The sequence below is a fragment of the Astatotilapia calliptera genome, chromosome 2 (assembly GCF_900246225.1).
Source record: "Astatotilapia calliptera chromosome 2, fAstCal1.2, whole genome shotgun sequence".
Lineage (NCBI taxonomy): Eukaryota > Metazoa > Chordata > Actinopteri > Cichliformes > Cichlidae > Astatotilapia > Astatotilapia calliptera.
The window spans coordinates 20037906-20065892 of record NC_039303.1 but is presented as its reverse complement, the minus strand read 5'-3'; the positions used below and the strand labels follow the sequence as shown (position 1 = coordinate 20065892).

General features: G+C 44.4%; 2 protein-coding genes across 2 annotated transcripts in view; one reads left to right on the top strand and one right to left on the bottom strand.

The window, feature by feature from the left end:
• The first annotated feature begins 3613 nt into the window (after positions 1 to 3613).
• hdac3 (histone deacetylase 3) lies at positions 3614 to 9018 on the top strand. The gene is made up of 15 exons (XM_026186455.1): positions 3614 to 3846; positions 4543 to 4625; positions 4780 to 4922; positions 5183 to 5264; positions 5897 to 5953; positions 6043 to 6098; positions 6184 to 6317; positions 6748 to 6828; positions 6921 to 6994; positions 7081 to 7145; positions 7243 to 7332; positions 7411 to 7469; positions 7719 to 7798; positions 7896 to 8053; positions 8136 to 9018. Exons 1-15 carry the CDS (start codon positions 3792 to 3794, stop codon positions 8203 to 8205), a joined length of 1287 nt encoding a protein of 428 aa, XP_026042240.1. The 5' UTR covers positions 3614 to 3791; the 3' UTR covers positions 8206 to 9018.
• A 111-nt stretch (positions 9019 to 9129) lies between these two features.
• The window catches only part of myot (myotilin), a 32978-nt gene continuing 14120 nt past the window's right edge, over positions 9130 to 27987 (bottom strand). Inside the window, exons 9-18 of the mRNA XM_026186441.1 lie at positions 19843 to 20062; positions 18759 to 19720; positions 17385 to 17535; positions 17104 to 17205; positions 16469 to 16506; positions 15394 to 15532; positions 15072 to 15279; positions 14800 to 14965; positions 14546 to 14679; positions 9130 to 11563 (exon numbers count right to left, since the gene is read on the bottom strand). Coding sequence (XP_026042226.1) covers positions 11421 to 11563; positions 14546 to 14679; positions 14800 to 14965; positions 15072 to 15279; positions 15394 to 15532; positions 16469 to 16506; positions 17104 to 17205; positions 17385 to 17535; positions 18759 to 19720; positions 19843 to 20062 — 2263 coding nt within the window. The 3' untranslated portion in view covers positions 9130 to 11420. The remainder of the gene's footprint in view (positions 11564 to 14545; positions 14680 to 14799; positions 14966 to 15071; positions 15280 to 15393; positions 15533 to 16468; positions 16507 to 17103; positions 17206 to 17384; positions 17536 to 18758; positions 19721 to 19842; positions 20063 to 27987) is intronic.

Sequence of the window (27987 nt, the reverse complement as noted above, 5' to 3'; positions counted from 1 at the left end):
ACTGCCTTTTAGCTCCAGGCAGAAAAACACGGAGCAGGGAGGGAAACAGAGACAGGGTGAGAGGAAGCAAACAGGCGCAGATAGAAAAATCAAACATACCTCCAGAAATTCCAGCGCAAAACGACTGACAAGCCAACACACATACTGCAGAGTGAAGGCTTTAGTTGTGCCAGCCTCTCCAGCACACTCCTTAAAATTCATGGATGACCACCTGTCCTTCCCCTCCTGTACACCAGCCCAACATAGTGTGTTACTATAAACTTAACCACAATACTGCACAATAACCCATTTACCCTGCACTAAACTGTATCAACTCCCCTGGGATTTTCATATAACCTTTCATGCAGCAACACAGGCATAGATCCAGTCTCTCATTTAAAGTGATTGAATTTTACTCGTTGAACAGTCCTTGTCTTTTAATAATATCTCCCGTCCTCCCCTCCTGCCCTCCCTTTTTCACACCTTTCTCCAAAATCCTTAGGGACCAAACTGTTTTTAGAACAGGTTGTAATGATGCTGTAAAGTTGCCTCTTTTATAATGACTGACTGGGATTTGGAGCCAGGTTTTTAAGCTTCCAGTGCCAGAAGTTGTTGCTTGGTCCTTACCAGTGTTTGTGGTGTGGTGTGGCATATTGCTGGGGCATAGCCCCTTAGCCCTAAACCTAACCATGAAAAAGGATTGCCTAACCTTAACCCTAACCATAACCCAAACCCTGACACTAAAACCACATTTTTAGTCTCTATAATGCCTTCAAACTCGTGGGGACCAGAAATTTGGTCATTTAGCCATCTAATTCAGCTGTGATGGATCAAGGACACATCTAAAACCTGCAGGACACTGACCTTTGAGGCCTGGAGTTCCCCATCCCTGCCATAAGGGCTGTTGGTCCCCACAAGTATAGTAAACTTCCAATTTTTTAGTCCTCACAAGGATATGAATACACACACACACAGATTTTTTATTTTTTACTGCAGAAAAAAAGGAGGACACACGTGGACAAGACAAGAAGAATACAGACGGGCACGAAGAGGTGAAGGAAATGATGAAGAGGAAATTTCAGTGGGAGCATCTTTGAAAGACATTAAACTTTTAAAGCTTCACAGTGCGACCACATGTTTACTGACTTTTACTGATGCTGGATACAGTGGATAGTAGAGCTGGGCGATATATCGAGTTTTTAAAACATATCGATATTTTTTTATACGAGATATAAGATGTGACAATATCCTTTATATCGATATAGTCTATGTTACGTTATAATTATAGTTGTGGAGCCGCAAGTTTGCCTCTCTTTCGTCCACTTTTGTCTCTACGCAACGTTACTCCGCCTCGCCTTCACTGAAGACAACTCCCCCTCCTACCCCATCGCTTCACGTGCAGGCAGCGACAAGACGGACACGGCAAATCTCCGTTAACGAGTTACTGCGCATCGCCCCATGCGTGGGGCTGGACGGCGTCAACGTGCTAACGAGCTAAACATGCTAACGAGCTAATCGCGCTAACCCTAAAATCCTTTCATTCTCTCAAAAGTTGACAGTGCGCCTTATGTATGAATTCTGGTTGTGCTTGATGGCCGCGAACCGATTTTATGTGGAACACGGCGCTCAGCAATCTGTCACAAATGTTTGAGTACGACTTTGGTAAACTACGGAGCTGCACCGCTTGATAGATTGTCGGCGCATTACGGCTACCGAAGAGCTTCGCGGAGTGATACGTACTGTCCATCAACGTAATATTACCGTACTGTGTGTGTATAAGGACCATAAATGGCACCTGTAAGAGACGTGGTTATGAAGCGGATTTCAAACTCCAGGCTATCAGTCACACAGTAAAACTTGGGAACAGAGCAGCTGTAAAATCTGTCTGTCTTTGTTATTACGCTCAGCGTCTTTTAGTTTACATTTTGACTGCACAATTGTGAGCTCTTTGTTTAGCACAAAAACAACCTTGTTTTCTTTTATTTATGGAGCATGATTATTTAATGAATGCTCATAATTTAATTTTGAGTAATTTTTCATGTACATCTGTGCTGTATGTTAATAAAAGTGCCTGTGTGACATCTGGGACACAGCTTTGACTAAGAACTCTCTTTTTGTTCTTACTTTATGGCTTAAAAAAAAATATATCGAGATATATATCTTATATCTCCATCCAGCTAAAAAATATCGAGATATGAATTTTGGGTCATATCGCCCAGCCCTAGTGGATAGACAGTAACATGGTTGCTTTGTTTCCTACCTCTGTTAGCGTCCTTTCATTGCCACGTGTATACAGTCTGCCCTTTTTTTCTTTAAAAAAAAAGCATTTTATGATGCAGAGAAGCTCCAGCAAGTTCCGCTTCATCATTTTTAAATGAGCAGGTGTTCAAGAATGAAACTGGTGCCACTGTTAGTGCTTTGGTGCTGTTCTGAATTCGTCCTCATCTAATTTGTCAGTAAGCTTGCAGAGACATGCTGTCTTGGATGAATAATAGATGCTGTCAAAATCACCTGAATAGCAAAATAATCCTCTAAAAATAGCTCAAAGGTAAACATGAACTACATTTAAACCTGACACTGCCAAGTGATAGCATGCAACAGATTTTAACCAGAAAAGTATTCTAACAGTGTCAGATCAGATTTATTGAACTGTTTGTCCAAGTTGTGGCTATTGGGGAGCAAAGAAAAATAATAATTGCATATGACATACATCAAAAAGAGGGTTAAAACGGATTAAAATTGGTTTGCAAATGGTTAGGATAAGCTTTGTTTTCTTTTCTTTTTCTCAGGTTTGTGTAACATTGGGTATACATAGGATTTATACAGGTAAACAGAAAGGAAAATAAATCCTTAGCAGGTCTTAGCAGGCAGTAAAGATGTGATGTGAACTATATGCTCAAAGCACTTCATAACGATGGAGATGAATGCTACTGGGGGATAGTCATTGAGGCAGCTCAGATTCTTTGGGACAGGTATGATGGTGGTCCTCTTAAAGCATGAGGGCACTACAAGTTGAAGATTTCTGAGAAGACATCGTGAAGGCATGCTTTGAGAGCACGACCTGGGATGTTATCCGGTCCCGGAGCTTTCTGTGTGTGGTAGTTACACACGTCTGCTTGAGGGATCTAAAACAGACCGGATTATTCTACAATGTTTCTCACTGCAGAATAATGCACTTCAAATTCTTTTAAATGCCCTTTTAGCCAACTGCTAAAACTTTTTACACTCACACCAATCAAGTGTGTTACTCTCTCAATCACAGTTGAAACATTAAAAGTGCATTGGCTTTTCACACACTGCTTCTGTATTTTCTATTTAAAAATAAATAAATAAATAACACAGTGTATATCATATGCCGTGTTATGCTGTTCAGTCTGAGATTTTATTTTCCTAATTTTAAGACCCGACCAGGGGATTTGTATTTGCACTGATTTGTAAAAAATATAAGTTTTAATTATGTGTGGATGAGTTTATTAAAGTAAACTGTATATTATATGTACTGTATAACTTAAGCACATTGCTCAAGGTATCTTTCCACTCTTTTTTAATTGCACTTCTTTACCTTCATGTAATGAAAAATACAGAAAGCTAGTGTAACTTTCTCTCCATCTGTCGCGGCTGTTTTGTTGTTTTTCTTTCCGGCTCCGTGGCCCCACCCATCCCCTCCCCGTCGCTGCTGTCTCCGTGTGATGACGCAGACGCCTCGGTGTTTACTATGGCGGCTATCTGCTAATTGAAAGAAAAATGCGGGTTTTGTAGCTGCAAAGACGACAACAGTTTTTCGTAGAAAGTCGGGAGACATTGCTTTCAGAATGACCAATAGAACATCTTACTTTTACGACCCAGACGTGGGCAATTTCCACTACGGTAAGTTTAATTATTATAGTGAACCGGCCTACTCAGGGAGCTGATGCTAAGGAAAGCTAGCTACATGCTAATGTGTACGAGACTGTGCTTTATTCTTATTTTCTCAGTTCTTTTCTTTCTTTTTAACATTTAGTTTTGCGTCACTGCTACGCTTTAATATTTAATTTGATTTGTTTATATATTACAGTTGGGCTTTGCTTGCGCCTTTAACCTTAAGATGTAACGTTATTGACGCGTATTGTAGCCCTGTGTTCAGTATTTGCCTGTAAAGCTTTTATTAGGATGTCTCGGTGCTTCCTACGGTGTCCTGAATGGATAACGTGGCGGTTGTGTAACAGTAACGATAAATAAAGTAATATGTCTGTCTACGCTAATGCTGCTTTTACGAAATGATACACTGTACAAATTCAAACTTTAGTGCTGCAATACGCATGCTCACAGGATATACTTACCGTGCTTATTTTTTTATTTTTATTTTGCGAATTACCTCAAGTATTTTCGCTTTTGTAACAGCGCATGGATGGCTGTTTCAGTGTTCCAAATCTCTTTCGTCATAAATTGTACCAATTTCAACCGTGTTTCTCTTTTAGGTGATTAGCCATAATGTGTACACTTAATTCTTTTTTTTTGACCTGATTAATGTCTGTGAGATGCAGATATAAGCCCTGTAATGCATGAACTGTGTGTTTCTGTTAGGTGCTGGCCACCCGATGAAGCCTCACCGGTTGTCTCTCACTCACAGTCTGGTGTTGCACTATGGACTTTACAAGAAAATGATGGTGAGCGAGCAGTAGTGACAGATACTGTCACGTGTTCACACCTGTTGATGCTTTTCACACTGAAAAAACATTTGATAAATCTTGTGTTTGTTTGTTTTTTATTAGAAACAACAAGTTCATGCTGCACTCTATCAAATGTTCTTATTCCCACCAGGTGTTTAAGCCCTACAAAGCGTCTCAGCATGACATGTGTCGCTTCCACTCTGAAGACTACATTGACTTCCTACAGAAGGTCAGCCCCAATAACATGCAGGGCTTCACAAAAAGTCTCAACGCGTTTAATGTGGGAGATGACTGGTGAGTGTCTCTTTCTCGTTAAATACGTTTTTATCGAGAAAAAGAATCTGAAGGATTTAATGAAGTTTTCACAAGACCTGTGAAAAACTAAGTACACCTTTACTGCTTCCATAGGAACTAAGGACTGTAGTTTTCAAGCAGCTAACTTCCTTTTCTTACATCTCATCTGTCAGGATTGTAAATGTTTCAGCATAAAAGCCTCTCTGATCATCATGGCTGACAAACCCATAACTTAAATATTTCATGTCTGTGTGTTTTAGTCCGGTGTTTCCAGGACTGTTTGAGTTCTGCTCAAGATACACGGGAGCATCCTTACAGGGGGCTACTCAGCTCAACCACAAGGTACCACGCACACATAAACCCAGCTGATGGTTTTGGTGCTACAGAGAAAAAACAAAACAAAACAAGACTGAGGTAGCCTAGGGTGGCATCTGTTGGTTTCATTTTGAATTACAACTTAAAGTGTCATCAGAGACACTCATTTATGTGATATCCTTGAGGAGTAGGTTGAGTCATTGATTGTTCTATGTGGCCAAGGCTCTCTAGCTGAAGTAAGAAAGAAGAAGAAAGGCCTCTCTTCATGTTTGCTGGAGGGAACGTATCTCTCTCTCTCCCAGCAGCAGTAGACCTGCTGTTCAGTCTTTGGTCGTGACCAAATTCATGGGCTGTATCCTCACGTAGACCGTGAAGGCCGGGTCCTCAGAAGGATGCAGCCCATGAATTTGGACACCCCCTTTCTGTTTGTAAAGGGCAGCTAATCAGAAAAAAGTGAACTTAAAGGGAGGATAGGAGAAGCATTGAGGAGTTTTGTGAGAAAATTTTAGTTTGTGTTTAAAAACTAAAATCGTTACTCATCAAAGACATTTCTGATTTCTTGTTTTGCTTTCCATCCTTTAAAACTGTCATGGTCTTCAGCTTCGTGGTCAGTTAAAGGTGTGAGCTCTAACTGATGCTGACTCTGCTTTATTTTCCAGATTTGTGACATTGCTATAAACTGGGCCGGAGGTTTGCATCATGCCAAAAAGTTTGAGGTTAGAACAAAGCCACATGTATTGATGTGTGTCTTCTCTGTTCAGCTCATTTGAGTTAAATGTCTTTTTTGGTTCTTGTGTTGGTGTAGGCCTCTGGGTTTTGCTATGTCAATGACATCGTCATCAGTATACTGGAGCTCCTCAAGTAAGACGGCGCTCCGGAGTAACTCTCCTCGAATCTTTACCGTGTCTGTTTGTGACATAAATCTCCTGCTCTGTGCTTGTTCAAGGTACCACCCCAGGGTTCTTTACATTGACATAGACATTCACCATGGCGATGGCGTCCAGGAAGCCTTTTACCTCACAGACCGAGTCATGACCGTGTCCTTTCACAAATATGGAAACTACTTTTTCCCAGGGACAGGTAAATGCAGCTTTAATTATCTAACAAATGTTTGCTGTCCACATAGTGGTGTTTATATCATTTATTATTTTACTTGCGTGCATATTCAGCCCCAAAAGTCCAATTTAAAGACATAGAAATACTGAAGTAGTCCTCTGTCAGCTGTATAAGCAGATAAATGATAAGTGTATTCCAGGCGGGTTTCTATCCGTAGACTCAGGGTGTATCTGACCCTGTTGTTATGAGCCGTTTGGTCCCTATTAAGTTTGTCTTGGACTCTGTCCGGGCTGCCCTTTGTCACTGAGTCAGCTGTTTAGCAGTGTTATTTATTTTATTTTTAAATAAGACTCTAAAGTAGTGTTTGTTTTTCTGACTGTGGAAACATTGAATGGAATTAAAAGTCCAGCAACAACAGAAGTTCGTCATCTGTTCTTCGCTCTGCTTCCTGTAGGTGACATGTACGAGGTCGGGGCAGAGAGCGGCCGGTACTACTGCCTCAATGTTCCTCTCAGAGACGGCATCGATGACCAGAGTGAGAGCAACAACACATGAGGTCACACTTTCTTATTGTTCTGTGACTATCACATGAGATTCGACCAACGTGTTTGCATGTTTTGTTTTCAGGCTACAGGCAGCTGTTCCAGCCTGTTATTAGACAGGTGGTGGATTATTACCAGCCGACCTGCATCGTCCTGCAGGTCAGTCAGTAGCTCCTATCATTTGCTTCTGTATGATTTAATCTGCGTGTGTGCGATTGCCTCACCTGGTGTGTGTCTGTCTGCAGTGTGGAGCGGACTCGCTGGGCTGTGACAGGCTGGGCTGCTTCAACCTCAGTATCCGAGGACACGGGTGAGACAAAGTTTTTTCCAGCTGAACTCAAATATTTTTAAACAGCCAGCACATGAGTACTGATAGTTGCAACATAATCTGTGTGTGTGGTTTTCAGTGAGTGTGTGGAGTTTGTGAAGAGCTTTAAGATCCCTCTGCTGGTTCTGGGAGGAGGAGGATACACAGTGAGGAACGTGGCTCGCTGTTGGTCAGTCTGATGTGCACTTTCCATGAATACAGCTTTAAGATGATGATGATGATGATAATAATCTGTGCTGTGTTGTAGGACCTATGAGACGTCTCTGTTGTTGGATGAATCCATCAGTGATGAGCTGCCTTACAGCGGTGAGCTATGTTTCATGTTTCAGTGAGATTTTAATATCTTTGTTGGATTGTTTTTGTGCGTTCTTGTTGTCCAGGATGTCACAATGAGCCTGAAAAATGATTTATGCATAAACAACAAATTAAAAGCCAGTTAGTAGTTACTCTTAGAGTCGCTACACGTGACATTACAGAGGACTGCGGGTGAAACAAGAAGGAAAGTGAACAGAAATACTTGGAACATCCTGTTTGTCTGATTTGGTTCGTCTGCAGAGTATTTTGAGTACTTTGCTCCAGACTTCACGTTGCACCCTGATGTCAGCACCAGGATAGAAAACCAGAATTCCCGACAGGTAAAAGCATCATTCCTCTTTTCATTGGTGTAAAGTGCACAGTAGAGATCCTGACATGCAGTCGGCCGACCCTCTCGCTGTGTTCACGTGTTTGCAGTATTTGGAGCAAATCCGTCAGACGGTGTTTGAGAACTTGAAAATGCTGAACCACGCGCCCAGCGTTCAGATCCACGACGTCCCGTCCGACATGCTGAGCTACGAGCGCAACGACGAGCCCGACCCCGATGAGAGGGGAGCTGAGGAGAACTACACCAGGTCAGCACGAGTCAGCAACACGCGTGTATTTATAAAAGATTGGTGTGCACGATCCTCACTGTTCATGACGTGACTCCCACAGGCCGGAGGCAGCAAACGAGTTCTACGATGGTGACCACGACAACGACAAAGAGAGCGACGTAGAAATTTGACGGTATTTTCAAATCCCCTGTGGTGCAACAAAGAAAACATTTCTTGAAGGACTCGAAAGACTGAGAACAGACTCCTGTGCGTTCTGGTCTTTGTATACACACAGAAACGTGACATATATCAGACGTGCTGCTCTTTTTCTCGTTTGTGCTCCAGATGTTTTGTTTCATTTTTTTTCTGCTCATGATCTTCATGTTATCTTAATGAAATGTTTGGCTTCTGAAAGACTTCTGCTGCACACAGCCTACGATTTAGATTCACCAGTCAGTCCACAGGAGTTGTGAGCAGCTGGTTGGAGGGCAGAGCGCATTAGGCGAAAAAACTGCAACACCAAGTTAGCACCAGGTGGGAAGGAAAAGGCATAACAAGAAACAAACGGAGTGCCTGCTCGGTGGCACTAGTCACACACAGGCCTGCTCAGATGGTTGCTGAAGTTTTCAAAGACACAATCTCAAATATACTCATTATTCATGTGCCTTACAGCTCTGAGAAGTCCAGCACTAGCACAGAGCAGGGCACTATTTCAACTCTCACTGATCTGGCAGCTTCTGTATGCAAGGCCACCGAGCAGAAGCTGATCCAAGAACTGCCCGTGCTCCAGTTTCTTCTGGTACCCGTTGCTGTTCTGCACAAAACTGAGGATAACTGCTGATGAAGCCTGTAAATTATCTGATCATGCTTTTGCAGATGAACAGTTCTGTCTGTGGTCTTGGCAGCCACAGTAGAAACACTTTGCCCTCTTTTAGTCATAAACAGCTTTTTTGTCAATTTTGATATCGTCTTCAACTTGTTTTTAATAAACTGACTCACCCGTGTGTGTGTGTGTGTGTGTGTGTCACATTATCTGTACGTTTTCTCTGCTGCCACCTGAGGGCGACATCGTGACATTGAACTGAAGCTGATCAAAAAAAGAAAAATGCAGGAGGTCAAGGTCGTGTAGACTTTATTCCTCATTCATCCAGTGATATTTAGAAGTTCTTGTCACAACAAACAGTACAGGAGAGTACACACTGCAGTTTAAAATCTCTGAATTATGACTTAGTCCTGTGCTTTATAAAAGTTTAACCCCATTTGAGCCGCATGTCTTAGTGACCAACTGAAGATCAACTAGCTAAACCAGTGGATTAGACCAGTACAGGACACTGGTTAGTCCAACTACTTATTGTAACACCTGGGACTACATTAAGGCAGAAAATGTAGTTTATCCAGACCTCAGCAAACAACCGTCACTGCGAGGCCGTGGCCACACAGGGGTCAACGCCAGATTTTCATGGCCACAGAACACACGTTTCCATCTTGGTTTTTGTGACGTGAGCTCCAGGCTGGTAATAGCAAGCAGTTTCAATGTAAGCACGCAAATTAAGCATATCTGATGAATCCATTTGGATAAAGTCACCAAAAGACAGACTGAGGCTGACATGCTGATACCTGCCTGTACGCTTAACAGGAAAAAACATTTTCTGTCTGGAGTTCAAACGTATCTGCACTGCAGATGTGACCAAGTGTAAACGTTTAAAGTTCAGAGCACGTTTTGGGTTCAGGTATCAGGATGGCAGCCTGTGTTTAGCAGCAAAAGGCTGCACACATGAAAAGTCTCAACACTGATAAAAAGCTTCAGTCACATAAACTGTATCAGAACATTTCAACCCGATTAAATTCATACAACAGCAGAGAATCTGATCATTTAAAAAGCGTTACAGACACACCACAGGCAGCATTAATGCAAGGACACACAAAATGATCCTTAGCAGTAATTCACGAGTACAGAACTCTTTCTCCTCACTGGCAACCTGTCCACGGCGTCCCCACCTCTCACCCTGTGACAGCACAGAAAAGATGGACGTAACTTTAAGCAGGTCTAAAAAGTGGAGCCGATGCTTTGCTTTGAAGCTGCATTGTTGTTAAATGGACAACAGGGGGCAACGTTGGTTGCAAAAAGACTTGATTGTATAGAAGCTATGGGGGAAAATAGCCCTAGGCTTTCTTCTTGTGTGACCTCTGTAAACACTTTCCTGATGACTCCGTGACTAGTTTCGGGTTACACTGAATAATGGAATTACGGTTATTATTAGAGCCAGAAAGGAGGAATGTCCAGGATATTCTCATTGGCTAACGACGCGGCAATCACAAGCATGCGGTGTTCTCAGTTTCACAGTCCGAGTCGCCCCTCCCCTATCACATCCTGTTTCAAAACACCAAAGACGGAAACGGCTCGAGGCTTCAGAGGGGACTTCACTAATCAGTGACGTCACAGTGGCTACGTCCATCTTTTTTTTTTTTTTTTTTTTACTGTCTGTTCCCGTGACAGGTGGGATAGGTTCCAGCCCCCCCCCCCGCAACCCCAAGTTGGATAAGTGGTTAAGAACATGGATGGATGGACAGAGGAGTGATAAGCAGACAGCTGTCAGGATTAAAGTGGAGTGAGTGTGATGTGTAGAGACAGTGTGGGATTGTGGGAAGACTTGGTTCTGTTTTCTACTCTCTACCATAGAAGAGTTTATCTGAAGGGTGCACTGCAACACATGCACTGCTGTGCAGAGGATGTTTGTCCTCCCCTGTGCAGCAGCATCCAGTTTGTCTGACTTGGCCTGCTCCAATCACAGATTTTACAATAAGACATGGGAAAAAACTTAAAATGTGCAAATGTTAAAGAACCTTTTAAATATTCAGTACATGTAGTAACATATGGCCGGTGTCCTGTCATCATTGCTTGAAATGTGCGTTTTGAAAATGGTTTCTGGACTGGAGGAGATTATGTTGCAGTAATGTGGCTGCCCACTGGGACCAAACCTGACAGCAGCGCAGCCTGTGCCACAACATACCCAGCTCTATTAATACATCCATGACCGAGGAGCCGCATTCTGCTGAGAGCAGCCAGGACGGGCACATGAAGAGACGGAGAGGAAAAAGCAGAGCAGACAGACAGATGGGCAGAAACAGTGTGACAAACAGCAGCACATGGACGAGAACAAGTCCTAAACTCTCCCACAGTAAAAAGTCTCCAATGCTGCATCATAATCATTTTACCCAAGTGTTGTAAAGATGGCAGATGTGCTTTGCTGTTGCATGAAGCTTAGTGAATGTGTTACTACTGTGAGTTGTGCGCGCTGCGATGATTATTAGTCTGCACTCATGTTTCGGCCCTGACGCGACAGTCAGAGGCTCCTCTCTTTACAGTTCTGACATGGTGGTTAGTGGAGGGTGGGAGCGTGTGGGTCTACAGCTCTTCGCTCTCGTACAACGGCGCCGTGTGCTGGGCGGGGCTCTCCACCGTCAGAGCAGGGACGTGGCTCAGAGAGGACAGCAGCTTCAGAGTCTTGGAGCCAGCAGGAGCAGTCTTCATGGCCGGAGTTGTGCGGGCTGGTAGGGGCGGAGAGACGATGGGTTAATATATTGTTTTGGGTTTTCAGATTATTTATTTAAACTTTGATTATAAATCAAAGTTTTTAAAGAAAGCAGAGCAACACCTTTCCTGTCCCTGAGAGCAGCATCAAATCTTACTAACACTCAGGGGAGAAAAATTCCTCTCATGCCAGGTGTCTGAAAATAACTCTTCTACCCTGCATGCCACAGTACAGCATAGCTCAGAGGCAGATATGTGACCAGCACATATATGCAGGAACAGTGGATGCACAGTGTTCACCTCCACAAGCCTGAATGAGACAAACCCACAACACCAACTCATCATATCCACATACAATAATGTCACCATTAAAATTTGATAATTTAAAAAAAAACCAAAAAAAAAAACCATCTTTAGTAAACATAGAAATTCACCACTTAATGTAATTTACCTTTTTATATTTTCAAAGCAAACGTTCTACTCTTTAATGACGAGGCTGCAGACTCTTGTCTGGTACAGAATTAGTTCAGCTCAACTTCACTGATATATGTTGTTATTAACCTTCTAGGACCTGCCGTCCACATATGTGGACGTCACATTTTGGGTTGTCTAGACCAAAATTTTGCTCTACGAGGGCCTGATATCCACTTACGAGGACGTTTTACTGCCACTGTTCCATTGAAATTTAAAGCAAATGTCATATGTGGATCTAATTTTTCTCAGAAAAAAAAATCAGGTAAAAACAAAAAGTAATTCTTTGTTTTTACATTAATCAGGTCCCAATCATCTCTGCTTTTCGCAAATGATGTGGTTCTGTTGGCTTCATCGGGTGAAGGCCTCCAGCTCGCACTAGAATAGTTCACAGCCGAGTGTGAAGCAGCGGGAATGAGGATCAGCACCTCCAAATCTGAGGCCACGGGTCTTGTTCGCGAGTGATGGGTGAAGGGAGCCGGAGATGGACAGACAGATTGGTGCAGCGGCCGCAGCGATGCGGATGCTGCATCGGTCCTTCCTCTGAAGGGTGGCTGGCCTCTCCCTTAGAGATAGGGTGAGAAATTCAGCCATCCAGGAGGGGCTTAGAGTAGAGCTGCTGCTCCTCCACATTGAAAAGAGCCAGTTGAGGTGGTTCGGGTATCTGACAAGGATGCCTCCTGGGTGAGGTTTTCCAGGCATGTCCCACCAGGAGGCGGCCCCGGGGCGGACCCAGGACACGCCGGAGACATATCTCTCAGCTGGCCTGGGAACACCTTTGTGTTCCCCCGGATAATCTAGAGGAGGTGGCTGGGGAGAGGGAGGTCTGGGCTTCTCTGCTTAGGCTGCTGCCCCCGCGACCCGGCCCCGGAAGAAGATGGATGCTTGGATGGAGGTCCCAATCAGCCCAAATAGCAAAGAGAAATTAAAAATGCACAGAAAGAGTTCGGGTCTTAGGAGGTTAAGCTAAAGTGCATTTAGCATTCCTTTCAGTTCACCATCAGCCTTCCCTGCTGCTGAGCCCTAACTGAATACTGTTTTAGTAAAGTTCTTGTAATAATGCATTGTATGAAGACACAACTATGGTATCTATTACTATTCCCTCCTTTTTAAAAACATTTTCAACACTGAAAGGCTATGATGTAAAAAAACAAAAAAACAAAAAAAACAAACAGGAACAATTTAAAAATGATTAAGCATAAAGGCCTAAAGTTAAGATCAGATAACCTCTACTCTTCTGGTCTAAGTCTGAAATGTTATCAACTGACTAAGGTGTCAGATTAAAAACGTTTGGACTAAACTCTGCACCATCAAATGTTTTTCATTTTAATTAAGATGAATAAACATGGAAAGAGTTAGGAGACGTATCCAGACGCTGTGCTTTTCAACTGCATTTTCACACACTGAACTCTGTCATCACTGAGTAACATCCTAACCCAGTGCAATCCACACTATTCAGTCACATAACCGACTTAACACCTCGGTGGGCAAAACATTACTCTATTGTGACAATCCGATAGAACGTTAGAGCACTTTTGCGAATATGTGATGTCTTGATAAATCGAGCAGGTATTTGAAGTTTACACAGCACCATTCTCGCATGAAAATATCTTAAAAGTTTATTTTGTGACCCAGAAAGAGTAATATTTCAAACTCCGCCCCTCTGTGTTCCTCCACCACTGCCTCGTTTGAGTTTTGGACGAAATGGATTCTGGGATATTGCATTTCGTCATTTCGAGCTGATTGGAGACCAAAACAGCCAATCACATTTTTTTTGCATCCAAGTCTGTGATTGGCGGGTTTTGTGGAACAAATATAACGGTGTACAGAAAGAGTTGAGCGCGCACGGGCAGAAATGTTGAGAGCATGCGCAACACATTGCGAGCGAGCGCAAATGCAAAAACTGAGCGAGAGGGGCTGCTGTTGTGTGTGTGGATAATAGCAAACACTGAAATACAGCAATTAATTTTGTTCACTCAAATTCAGTTTTTCTTTGCTCAAAATAAATTTCTCCTCAAAATGCAACACATGCACAATGTTTTTTTTAACGTGCGCTCAGAATAGTGGCACAAAAATAACGCCATAGTCTTCACTTCTAAAAACCTCCTGATGAGTTCCCGTTTCTGAGCTCTGGTTCAGACAAAGTGCTTTAAACTCACTTTCATGTTTGCTGTGTATGGAGGACCTCTCCACGGAGCAGATGGTGTTATGTGAGAAAGCAGAAACCTAATAGCCGTGTTGTATTTGCCTCACAGTTATCGCTCGGCGATTATACCGTATTCCTCGGCAGCTCGGAGCCTCGTGCGTTCATCGAGTTTCCGCTCGATCACATAACGCGCCATTTGTTTGATGAGCTCCCAGAGACAGAGCGGGATTCATGGAGACACCGGGCACACAGCGTTTTCCATCTGGTGTTTGATTTTACAGCCTGGGCTTCTATGGTAACGAGCAGCGTGTCGTATCTCATGCAGCAGATAGCTGAGGCGGCCTCTCAGAGCTTATTTGCATATAAAAATGAACAGACTTACTTCCTACATCCAGCCTGGCGTTGCATGTGGACATGCCAGCTTCGTTGATGGCAGACAGAGTGTACCAGCCAGCATCTGACTTCATCACCCTCTCTATCAACAAGCACTGGCGGCCTGACCCGTCCTGGTACAGACTGCAGTGAAACAGTGAGAGAGACTGCAAAGTTACACATACGGGCTAAAGTGTCACAATCACAGAGTCGATGCCAGGTATCATCACCTGAACAGTGGAGTCTGAACTTAAGCTGACGCACCTCATTCTGTTGGGGTCAATGCGCAGCATGTCTTTATCCTTCTTCCAGAAAAGCTGCGGTGGAGGGGAAGCATCCACTTTGCACTCTAACCTGATCGTGTCGCCCTCTAGAGCTCTGGAGTTCACCATCTTCTGGACAAAGGTAGGAGGACGGAGCGCTTCCTGAGCTGCAGAGACGAACGAGGATACATGTGATTAGGTCCTCTCCCACGGTGAAAGGCGGTATCGTTAAATCAGTCGCCATGACGAAGAGCACAGTATGCTAATATTTACCGATTACATTGAGCCTCATGGTAAATCTGCTCTCCCCGGCTCGGTTCCTGGCCACACACTCGTACACACCAGCATGATGCACCGTCACAATCTCTATGATGAATGAGTGCATCCCTTTCTCACACACCAGCATCTTATGGTAGTCATCTGGACGAATGGCTTTACCGTCCAGATACCAGGAGACATCGGGCGTTGGGAGGCCTCCCACCTGAAATTAACACATTTTTCATGATTCATCACTAGTGAAAAACAGCTTATTGAACCTAATTTTGTTAGGCTTCTGGCAAAGTTTATTTGAAGTATTCAGTCTTAAGAGAGCCACCTTGAAGTCAAGCCTACAGAAGCGCCCCTCCTCCACTGTGAGGTCTGGGGGGACCTGCAGGAAGCGAGGCGCATAACATTTCTCCTGGATAGCCAATCCTTCGTTACCCCTCTCATCTGTGCGCGAGTGGTGCCTCCCCCTGCAGAGGACATTATTTATTTATAACCTCACTTTCAATGACTGAACTTTACAGGAAACTAGTGACCACACACAGACGCACGCAAGCAAATGCACTAACACGACTGCTTTTCCTTTTCTGTCCACTGACATCACAAATATGCTATGAAGAACTTAAGCCTCCTTACCAGCAGACAGCTGGGGTTGGTTTGCACAACGATTAATTGCTTGGCTTTTGTTTTAAATTGAGGCTTTAACTGAGGTAAAGTGTATAATTTCACAACTTTGTTTTCATTTTTCTCTTGCTTCAGTGATCTGCTATTAGAATGGTATACATTTGCATTTCATGCAGCACAGACTCTGCAGATATAAAGTCAGTTTTAGCCAATTCAAAAAAATAAACTGCGACAAAAAAAGGATGCTGAACAGGTTGAATGGTCAGCTACTGTTTGAGCCAGGAAGTCAGGACGTACTCTAAACTGTCTAAACTGAACCCTTGATGCCCCAACATCCTTCACTGTGCCTAAATGCATCACCTCTATGGAAGCATATGATATTATTAAAGGAGCAGGTCTTTGTGGAAAACTATAAGATTTAAACAGAAGTAAATCTTGCACCAAACCTGCTGTTGAACAAGATTAAGCCTAAATAAAGCTGCATTTTCAGCTGCTCCCAGCACCAGAGGCATGTTTACAAAGTCATTTTAAAACAAGCTCAAACACAAGCTCCTTGTACTCAAACTGCTAGCTTAGATTAAATTACTACAACCTGCCAGCCTTCTCTGTTCTAGCAGTGCTACCTGCAGCATCAGACAGATTAAAAATATCAAATCTACTTATAAATAATTGCCATTTTGTTTTTTAGCCTGCAGATGAAGTGCACAAGTGCACAGATGCTGGATAAACATTAAATGAAACCTGGATTAATCATTCTGTGCAAATGTAGAAGTTGTATTTACCATAGTCCACCCGTGTGTCTTCCTTCTGGTGAATCTGGCTGTAACAGAAAGACTGAGATAAACTGACACAATCACACTGTAGGTTTCAGCTTTGAAAACTAGCTCATACAGGTCAACAGGAATGACAGCAACTGTGTGTGTGTGTGTGTGCTGACACAATGGTGCTGTTGTCACGACTGAGAGGTTCATTCCCAGAAACAAGCTAGAAAAAGCTGCTGACAACCTCGTTGGCTTGAGAGGATGATGTGTGTGTGAGAGAAATTAGATGGTGCAAAGCCCTGTGAGCAACAGGCTTTTTGACAGAACAATCCCGCGCGCGCACACACACACACACACAAGGACGTGGTCAAAATGACAGTGTGAAGCCGCTCGCTGTGGCTGCTGATTATACTGCTGCACTTTCTCATCTTCAAGCTTGGGAGCCCATCAGGAGGCCCCGAGAGGGAAACTGGCTCCCTGCTCTGCTATTCAAACCCAAATGACTGTATTAATGCGAGGTCTTCACTTAACGACTAAATGAAAGCTAATGGGTTTTGGAACAGGGCCAGCATGAACGTCAGCCCTGCAGCACACTCTGAAACGCTCTCTTGAGATTGGAAATTTTTTCATAATAACGGAGAAAGTCAAAGCTGTACCTGGTCGAGTTGTGAGTCTGAAAGATTGTCTTGGTCAAACATGTAGGTAGTGTTGTCTGGACCCAACAGCCTACGAGCCATGCGCTCCTCGTAAGACAGCTTCTGTAAAAATGAAGCTTCATGTTGGTAAGTTTTAATTGATTACATCATTTTTAACCAACACACAGAATGGGTCACTGATATTTCTGGTAAACTACTGCACTGCATTCTCTTCAAACAGACATTGTGTGTGTGTGTGTGTGTGTGTGTGTGTGTGTGTGTGGTGGAGGAGGGGGGCACACCTGGCTGTTTCTCCTCCTGGCTTCCTTTGAGCGAAGCTTCTTTTCCAGATCCTGAATCAAAGCGTCTTTGGAACCTTGAATGTCTTCATCTGTGGAGCGGGCGGAGGACGGTCGAGGAGCTATAGCCTTCTTCAGTATGGGTTTGGGAAGGCTGTGAAGTAGAAAGGAAGGAGGGAGAGAACTGAACCCTTCTCCTTACTTCCTGTGTCCTACTTTATTTAGACGTTTCTTTTTTCTTATATATAAAAGAAAGCACAAATGTATGCACTGAAAGGATTATATGCATACTTACTACAACAAATATTACAATAATAAAGTACTGGTGGATGCTCATACTAAACATGACTAAAGCTAAAAGCTTAGGCTTCAGACTGCTGGGTTGTTTTTTCTTGAATCTCAACGTCGCGTAAGGGCGGATATTCTTCTTATGGTCGTCTTATGCACACAGCTCGGGCCGTGAGCAGCTCCAGCCTCCTGTTAGTAAAATCTTTTATTTGTACAGGCAGCCAATAACAGGAAAGCTGGATTATAGTTTGGGGAGAGAGAGAGCTAAATAGCTTTGAGACAATGGTTGGACTGAGTGCCTATTATAAAATAAAGATTACTTTGAGTTCAACACTTAAAAACACGGAGAAATAAGTAGAATCTCCTTTAACTCATTTCACAGGACTGTACAGAGTCCTGTCAAAGCTCCATGGCTGGTTAAAAGTTATTCTAAACTCTGAAGAACCTGACATCTGTTCAAAGTGTGTACAGGCAGCCATCTATTAGGTACAGCTATCCATCCATCTTCTTCCGCTTGTCCAGGGCCGGGTTGCAGGGGCAGCAGCCTAAGCAGAGAAGCCCAGACCTCCCTCTCCCCGGCCACCTCCTCCAGCTTGTCCGGGGAAACAGCCAGGCGTTCCCAGGCCAGCTGAAAGATATTATTTCTCCAGCGTGTCCTGGGTCTGCCCCGGGGCCTCCTCCCGGTCGGACACCTCTCCCAGCAGGCATCCTTATCAGATGCCCGAACCACCTCAACTGGCACCTTTCGATGTGGAGGGGCAACGGCTCTACTCTGAGCCCCTCCTGGATGGCTGAATTTCTCACCCCATCTCTAAGGAAGCCCACAGCTTCAATGCGCGATCTCGTTCCTTTGGTCACTACCCACAGGAACGTAGATCGACCGGTACAGCCTGGGATAAATTCTTCCTTCATGAAGTTTTTGTTTAAACTTTCTGACAGAAATGTTTCAATTTTATCATCAGTTTGGAGGCTGCATGGAGTTATGCTGTGTTTTGGTTTATTTTCAATGTCAAAATATCAGAAACTGAATTTGTACCGACTGTAATAATGTGCATGCCAAATTGTAAACTGAGGTATCGAGCAACTCACGTGCTTGGCGTCCCCTTATAGCTGGCAGGTAAGGAGACCACAGCAGGCTGTACACTGTTCTGGGTGCTGGGAGTGAAAGGCTGCTGTGGGACACAGGAGGGTGAGGAAGAAGAAGAGAGAGGGGAGCATGGGAGGGAAGGAGACACTGGCGGAGGTTGTTGAGGGAGAGCAGATGAAGAAAAGGAGGTTCTCAGAGGGAGGAGAGGGCTTGAGGGTGCGAGTGGGGAGCGGGAGGGGGAGGTGGAGGAGAGGGGACGGTTGGTGTTAGGAGACAGTTTGGACGAGGACTGGGAGGGTAACACTGAGCAGAGGTAAGCAGCAGAGGCCGACATGCTGTCCTGGTTAGCAGGTAAGGTGGCGCTGCCAAGGCCAGTAGCACTGGGGACGCTAGGGGTGAGGGTGATGGTGGAGCGCATGGTGGTGCGGGGGAGAGATGAGGATGGGAGAGATGAGAAGGAGGTGGGAGAGTGACTGAGTATAGGGCCGGCGGAGGAAAGAGCAGGTACAGCAGAGGAGGCCGGGGTGGAGACAGGGGAGCTGAGGCTGGATGAAGACGGAGAACTCTTGGCTGTTCCGTTGGCCTGGATGTGGATCTGTGGCGGTGCGGCGGACTGGTATTGGTTGTGACTGAGGCTCAGTGACTGAAGCTGTGACTGGGTCTCTGACAAGGACTTTGACGCGGACTGAGAAAATGACTGACTTTGTGTGGACATGGCTTTAGTTTGAATCTGCGTCTCCAGGACATTTGGACTTTTCTGGGCACTGTTGAGGTTCTGCTGGGAGTTGTTTTGGTTTTCCTGGGCTTCCTTCAGCACGCTGTCGTAGCTGGGTGCCTGGAAGGCCGGCTGAGACTGAATAAAATGCCTCGGTCGCTCATAGTTGAAGGCGCTGGGAGGGAACGTGCTGGGAGTGAACGTAGGCAGGTCGGACAGGTTCATGTTGTTGCCTCCTGACTGGGAGGACTGGAATGAAGAGGAAAACCAAATTTGCACCATGGAATAAGACTGGATCATGCAACATCTCAGTGCAATGATTAAATAAAAAATTCTGAGCTTTTTACATTTGACAACAGAAATACTCTTACTGTGAAACTGAGCTTGCTTGGGGTGAACAGCTTGGGCGCCTGGGCTTTCTCCTTGACTTCTGGCGGTGGTGAGGGTGAGGGTGGTGGGGTTGGGCTAGACGTACAAGTTTGGGCAGTAACCTCTGGGGACCTCTGGCCCTCTGAGCTCAGGGCGATCTCGTCCTCGCTCCGCCCAAAGATTTCGTCAGAATACTGGTTGGCCAGCTGAGGTTCAGGGAAACTGCCATAAAGACAAGTGTGTTAGCTGTAGATTTAAAATATATTACTACAAGTCCCTCAAAGGTAAAGGATTTTTCTCTCAATAACCCCCAATGTGTCCACGTTCTTCGTTTACCAACTTCTGGTTCCAAAATGTGGAGTCTGGTGTTGTACACATTTTACGGGATACACAAGTTTCCCACAGCTATACAGTCATTTGAGGTGGGAGGGATGTCTTTGAAGTAGTGACTGAAATACTCATGTGTGCGATCCATATGATAAAAAGTGTATTTGTATTGTTTAAAATAAAATAAAAGATTACAGTATGTTTCAAAATAACTGAAACGGTACCAGTGAGGCTGTTTAATGAAAGTAACAGATATCTACTCCCATTTCAGCCCACTCGCTGGTTTTCCTCCTGTAATACCGAGCCTGGCTCGACCTCTATTTTTCTACTAGGAAAGAATGTTGTTCCCATGGCTACCACGAAGTCTGGGCTACGCAGGAGCAGTAATGACAATAGCAGTCTCCCTCTCTTTACGCGCTCTCACACACTTCCTTGCATCCACACACTTGTTCTGCACTTCTCCTGGGGGCACAAGATGACTAGCCAGCATCAGCTGACCCAGAGCCTAAAACCTTGGATCTGAATCAACGCCGTCTGATAGATGCTTATTGGGAGATTCTGAAGCATGTTAGACTTAGTGGTGTAAGCACAAAAGACAAGTGTAAAGATTTCTGTAAGTGGAGGTGTGTGTAATCTCTGGCCTATTTTATATCTCCTTTTATATCCTCATTACAAAGAGTTTGTAATAAGGATATAAAACTGTCTTTGGAGAATGGTAAAGCTGGGAGTCTAATGAAAACAAACAAAAAGAGCTGCATGGCTTTCATTTTATTTATTTATTTTAAAGAAATGGGCCCCTAGATATATGTAATCAGGACTTTTTACAGGTGAAAACTTAATGTGTCGATGATCTTTGCTAGACATGCTAAGCAGGAGAAATGTTCTTGGTACTATATCTGTGATGTGTACATATTAGCAGAGAACTCTGAATACGCACATTTCAGTCATTTAACGGTTTCAGGTTAGCATGATTGGATTGAGGATTTAAAGATCAGTGATGTTCCTTCTACCCAAGCGGTTGGTTTATAGCTTTGGACAGTACTGTGTTATCTGAGGGGGTTTCAAAATTCTGACAGCATGAGTTTTAATCTATAAGTAAGAACCAAATTAACTACAGTTTGGGAATATTTGGCATGTTTTAACAGACATGGATGCATCTGTGTGGACTTTCTGCTTCTTGAAAGTAGAGTCCGACTGATCCAGGATTTTTAAGACAAGTACTGATATTTGGGGATTTAAAAATCTGATACAGACCAATCAGACATTTGTTATGTGTAGTTACTCTGCTCAGATCAGCTGGTTGTTTGTCTCATCACCAACTCTTACAAAGTGCCTTCTAATGAACAAACTCATAACACAGTTGAAGGTCGCTTCTCACATTTCTTCCCATTTCCATTTATTGGCAGTTATAAATGCAAACACCAGCAGATCAGTAAATAGCGCACACTGGCTGCCTGAAAACTTCTGTCTGAAGAGTGTAACACTTTAAATTGCCAGTTTGCCAACATCTCTGCTCAGTACACTTATCGGTTTGTTTCCCTCGCTCTGTTTAACCTTTCTCAGTTTAATACACATACAGTTAAACAGAATTTTAAGTATAGACTGCTGTAAAAGCTTTAGTGTGTCTATCGTCCATGTAACATGCATATGAAATCCGGTCATGTAAAAAAAAAAAAAAAAAAAAAAAAGCAGTGTTAGGAGCTGTCAGGCCTTAAATGTGCAACAGTGTAGCTTACTGCTGCAAAAAACAAACAACTTCTATAATAAACTTCATAATAAACATTGTGAACTACCGGTACATTCATGAGTATTCCATCGAGCTCAGAAGAACTGAAATAGTCAGAACTCTGTTGAACAAAGTCATGATCCAGTCTTTAAATTATAGAATAGAATAGAATAATCCTTTAATTGTCCCACAAGGGGGAATTTGGTTGTAACAGCAGCCAAAAAGACAGATATACAAACAAACAGTGCACAGGACATGGAACAGAAACATACACAATTTTTACATATTTACATCAAGGACAGTGGTTACTATATACAGAGAGTATTGTACAGTTATTAAATTAAATAATATGGGGTGGCTGTAGCTCAGGTGGCAGAGCAGGTCCAGCCACTAATCAGAAGGTCGGTGGTTCGATCCTAAGCTGCCTCCTGGCTGCATGCCAAATATCCTTGGGCAAGATACTAATCCCATGTTTGCCTACTGGTGGTGGTCAGAGGGCCCGGTGGCGCCAGTGTCCGGCAGCCTCGCCTCTGTGAGTGCGCCCCAGGGCAGCTGTGGCTACAATGTAGCTTACCAACTCCAGTGTGTGAATGTGTGTGTGAATGGGTGGATGACTGAATGTAGTGTGAAGCGCTTTGGGGTCCTTAGGGACTAGAAAAGCGCTATACAAATGCAGGCCATTTAAATAAAAATAGCTACAGATAAGAGGCAAAGCAGGTTGTAGTGTGAATCGGTTGATTAACTTATTGCAGTTACAGCGCAGATGTAAACATCTATGTTTGTTGGGAGCAGTTCTGATTGTACAGTCTGACAGCTGCAGGGAGGAAGGACCTGTGGAAACGCTCCTTCATGCATCTAGGATGCAGCAGTCTGTCACTGAAGGAGCTCTGCAGTTCAGCAACATTTACATGCATGGGGTGGGAGACTGTCCATCAGAGATGTTATTTTGGCCAGGGTCCTTCTGTCTCCCACCACCTGCACTGGGTCCAGAGTGCATCCCAGAACAGAGCTGGCCTTCCTGATGAGTTTATCCAACCTCTTCCTCTCAGCTGCAGATAAACCGCTGCTACAACATACAACACTGTAAGAAATGACAGATGCCACCACAGAGTCATAGAAGGTCTTTAAAATCGCTCCCTGTACTCCAAATGACCTCAGCCGCCTCAGCAGGGAGAGTCTGCTCTGACCCTTCCTGTAAAGAGCATCAGTGTTGTGGCTCCAGTCCAGTTTATTATTCAGGTGAACACCCACCTATGAGAGTCCACTATCTCAATGTCCACTCCCTGGATGTTCACCGGTGTCAGTGTGGTGGGTCTGCGTCTCCGGAAGTCCACCACCAACTCCTTGGTTTTCCCGGCGTTGATCAGCAGGTGGTTCTGCTGACACCAGTCAACAAAGTCCAGAGTCCACTGTCTGTACTCTGAGTCTGTACCTGTGATGAGGCCGACTATGACAGAGTCGTCAGAGAACTTCTGTAGGTGGCAGCGTGGGGAGTTGATGGAGAAGTCTGCAGTGTAGAGGGTGAAGAGGAACGGTGCCAGCACAGTCCCTGTGGGGCCCCCGTACTGCAGACCAGCGTGTCAGAGACACAGCCCTGTGACCTCACATACTGTGGACGTTCTGTGAGGTAGTCCAGTATCCACTGGGACATGTGTTGGTCCACTCCCGATAGCTCCAGCTTGTCTCTCAGAAGTCGTGGCTGGATGGTGTTAAAAGCACTGGAAAAATCAAAGAACATGATCCTCACAGTGCTTCCAGGCTTCTCCAGGTGAGTCAGAGCTTGGTGCAGGAGGTAGATGATGGCGTCCTCCACCCCAATGCCAGTCTGGTAAGCAAACTGCAGCGGATCCAATGAAGACCTCACCAGGGGGCGCAGATGGTTTAGAACCAACCTCTCAAGGGTCTTCATCAGATGCGATGTCAGGGCTACCGGCCTGTAGCTGCTGACGTCCTTGGGATGGGAGGTCTTTGGTACCAGTACCACGCAGGATGTCTTCCACAGCTGTGGTACTTTCCCCAGTGACAGGCTCAGGTTGAACAGATATCCTAGGATGCCACACAGTTCATCTGCGCAGCATCTCAGGAGCCTGGAGCTGACGCCATCTGGACCTGCAGCCTTCCGTACCTTGATCTTGCGAAGCTCATTCCTCACTTGAAGTGCTGAGATAGAAAGAGTGGATTTTGGGGGAGGGGTGTGTATGTTGGAGTCCACAGAAGCCGGGGGTGGGTGTAATGACTGGGAGCTGGGAGGTGTGAAGCTGAGAGGTGTGAAGTCCTGAGATGAAGGACAGGCAGATTGCAGCAGGGGGGACGATGCTGTGGGAGGGGTGGGTGTTTGATCAAACCTATTAAAATATTTATTTAGGTCATTCACCCACCCCAAGTCTCCTGCAGCCTGTGGGGTTGGTTTTTGTCCTGAGATTGTCTTCAGGCTGTTCCAAACCCCTCTGATGTTGTCCTGTTGCAGCTGCTCTTCCATCTTCCTCCTGTAGTTTTCCTTTCCTTATCTTCCATTTCAGCTTCTTCTGAACAACTCTCAGCTCCTGTTTGTCTCCAGATCTAAAGACTCTCTTCTTCTCCTTGAGGAGAGCCTTAATTTCAGGATTTATCCATGGCGTGTTGTTAGAAAAACACCGTACCTTTTAGATGGGTACGGTGTTGTCCACACAGAAGTTCATGTAATCCGTAATGCAGTCTTTGATGCTGTTAACGTCATCCTCCAGGGGGCTGCAGAGGTTGTCCCACACAGTAGAACGGAAACAGTCCCTCAGAGCCTCTTCAGTCTCTGCTGACCATTTCCTTACGGTGCGTTTCACTACTGGTTCTCTGTGTACTAGAGGTTTATACATAGACTGGAGATGGACAGGGAGATGTGATTAAAGTCCCCAGAGATCAGGAAAAGGGCCTGAGTTTGCTGTGTTTGGAGTCTGCTGGTTACAGTGTGCAGGACCTCACAGGCAGCTGCAGCGTTAGCAGAGGGCGGGACATACACAGCTATCATAATCACGTGTGTAAACTCTCGTGGTAGATAGTACGGTCTCATGCTAACCGCTAGCAGCTCAATGTCCTTACAGCATAGCGTCTCTTTGATAGATAAATGCCCAGAGTTACACCATCTATGGTTCACATACACAGCCAGACCCCCTCCTCTCTTCTTACCACTCTCCGTTGTTCTGTCGGCCCGGATCAGATGAAAACCATCCATGTTTACGTGTGAGTCCGGAGTTAGCGCAGTTAGCCACGACTCTGAAGCACATCAGGCTGCACTCCCTGTAGCTCCTCTGATGTCGAGTAAGGGCTGCCAGTTCGTCTACTTTATTGGGGAGAGATCTCACATTCCCCATAATAATAGATGGAATCGCTGGCCGGTACCTCCTAACTTTACTGCGACGCCCGATCCCGGCTCGAGTACCGCGTCTCTTCCTCCTCACCTCACGGGGGATGTTAGCTTGCTTGGCGGTAGGCAGGGCAGCGGAGGCTCCGAGGGCTAACAGCTGATCCCTGCTGTAAACAATGGGAGGTCGGACCTCCACGCGCTCTCCGGACAAAGACGCCGTAAAAAATGTAATAAAGAACACCATTGTCCATAGAATTCTGAGCTCCATTGTGGGGTACAGCAGTCCACAATAGAAAAACAAAAACAATAAACACAAAACAACAGAGGAACATATATTAAAGAGAAAAAAGGACTGTCAGGTTGGAGCTGCTGATACTGGCTGCCAGCTCGGAGTGGCGCCGGAAGTAGGGACTCGGGCATAAAGATGATTTCTTTGCAGCTTTTAACAGAGATTATATGTGTTTTTCAGCACCGACTGTCCCCCTATACACTTTTGTACACAGCTGAAATTTTCTGGGGGAAAAAAACAACACAATTTTTTTAAAAAGCTAATGCCTTTCAGCAAACGCCCATGTACTGCATTGCATGGTTTTGTTAAATATCCTAAAGTCACTGTACAAAGAAATCAGCTGATTCTGATTAATTTTTCTCAGATCTGATTGGTTAATTCCTCATATCCACACAAATAGTGTCATATACCTACAAGCCTGGTGAAATATGAGGAAGGCCTGAAAAAACAGACCCTGCTCAGGCCTACTGGTTAAACGCTCCTGCTTTGTGTAAGTGGATATTAACCTGCCAGAGGCTCAGTTAATTAATGACAGTGCATTCAATGTGTTGATCCATGTGTGGGATTTTTTTTGTGTGTGTTTTAAATGCTACTGTCTGAATACATGATATATGTGCCCGTGTGCGTCTGTGATCTAATCCTGTGAAAGTGTGTGTGTTTGTGTGATTAAGTGGGCAAAGCTATATTAATCTTGGTATTCGGACATCGGCTGGCAGGTGCAGACACTTTACTGGTGACCCAACCCGTTTAGCGCGCGCACGCACACACACACACACACACACACACACACACACACACACACACACACACACACACACACACACACACACACACAAAAAGACTTCCATGGAAGTTCACTGACTGCAACACAGTAACGATATAATATGAATCTATTCTTTGATTCTATCATTTCCCTTTATATCTTGGTAACAGCCATGGAACTTGGGGTGGGGGTGAGTGGTTGTGGGTACTTAATAAAAGAAAAAAGGAAGAAAATGGAAAACAAAGTCACTCCTATATGTGCCAGCTGGGTCACACAAAGTGCCTCAAAGAAAACGAACCCATTCATTTTCAGATTTTAAAGTGCTCTTTAACAGGTGTTCTGGGAATCAATCCTACCTAAAAAAAAAAAAAAAAAAACTAAAAAAAAAAACATCCTACCCAATGTTTCTGAGCAGACGCGGCGCAGGCGCACAACACCAACGCCGAATTAACTTCTTTTTCTCTCACCCATCCAGAATACTTCTTAAGGTTATGTTTAAGGTTAAGGTTATGGTTAGGTTTAGTCGCAAGTCACCGTCAAATTATAATACGGGTAGGACGTTTTGTCAGAGTAGGATGGTTTCTCAGAACACCGGCCATAATAGGTACACTGCACCATCATTTATCTGGGCTGTTATTTTTACTGTAGGAAAAACCAACAGATGCCTTGCCAGCCTCAGATAATTTCCTCTTCCTGATCAAATAATTTAATCGATAATCAGATAAACTTGATGGCGGCCAAAGAACCTCAACTTGACCTTAATTGCCAGACTGCTGCCAACAGTTTCTGAACAACTGTTGTTGTGTGTAACACAGAGGAAGACCGGGGAGAGGGGGGGTTTCTGAAGGACACCAACGCCATGTCTGCTCTTCACATTACAGATGAGATCATAGCTCTGAACGCTCATATAGGCTGGACAGCCAAACATACTTCACACCGCCAAACACTCGCTCTAGCTGAATGTGAACCGAAGAATGAGGACAATCAAAGCAACACACTAAAAACCAACTTACTGAACAGCATCAGTGAAGTGATGTTATTTTTATCTGCAGCCTATTACTAAACTTATATATTATATTTATTTTACTGAGAATTTATTTGTGGTTCATGATCCATTGTGGTTCTGCTTAAACCCATCATAGTAACACATCAGAATGGAGAAGTCTTCTTTTGGATGGAATTCACACACACACACACACACACACACACACACACACACACACACACACACACACACACACACAGAGAGAGAGAGAGAGAGAGAGAGCATTTTGTTTGACCGCCGGTGGCTTGAAGGTAGAGTTGCCACTGTACTGATGAGCTCATAGCCCATTCTGAGGTACCACTTGGCCCGAGCGGGGACTGTGCTCACCAAATACAGCTAAACAGCTAAATAAAGCCACATATTTATGGTATACACAGAAAGGACAGCCTGAAAGCTACTCCAGAAAAGCGATGAATGACCGTTTCGCACCTGACGGCGTCGTAAATGTCTTAATTGGCTTAATTTCAGTTATGACGTCTACCCCACAGCCTGGGTCAAACAGCACCAACCAAATGACACCGACCCCCTAAATAGACCAAAGTTCACTTTCCAAGCGCTCTAAACATAGTTTGACCTTTTAAGGAGGACATAGCATATCAGGTTTCCACGATATAAACAAGGAAGGAAAATTATCCTGTTGGAAGATTAAAAAGCGGCGAT

Bases quoted from the DNA above. Each gene is read 5' to 3' on its own strand.
- hdac3 (XM_026186455.1), top strand. From the start codon at position 3,792: ATGACCAATAGAACATCTTACTTTTACGACCCAGACGTGGGCAATTTC. The intron at 5,954-6,042 runs GTTAGAACAAAG...GTGTTGGTGTAG, and splicing joins ATCATGCCAAAAAGTTTGAG to GCCTCTGGGTTTTGCTATGT. The intron at 7,470-7,718 runs GTGAGCTATGTT...GTTCGTCTGCAG, and splicing joins TGATGAGCTGCCTTACAGCG to AGTATTTTGAGTACTTTGCT.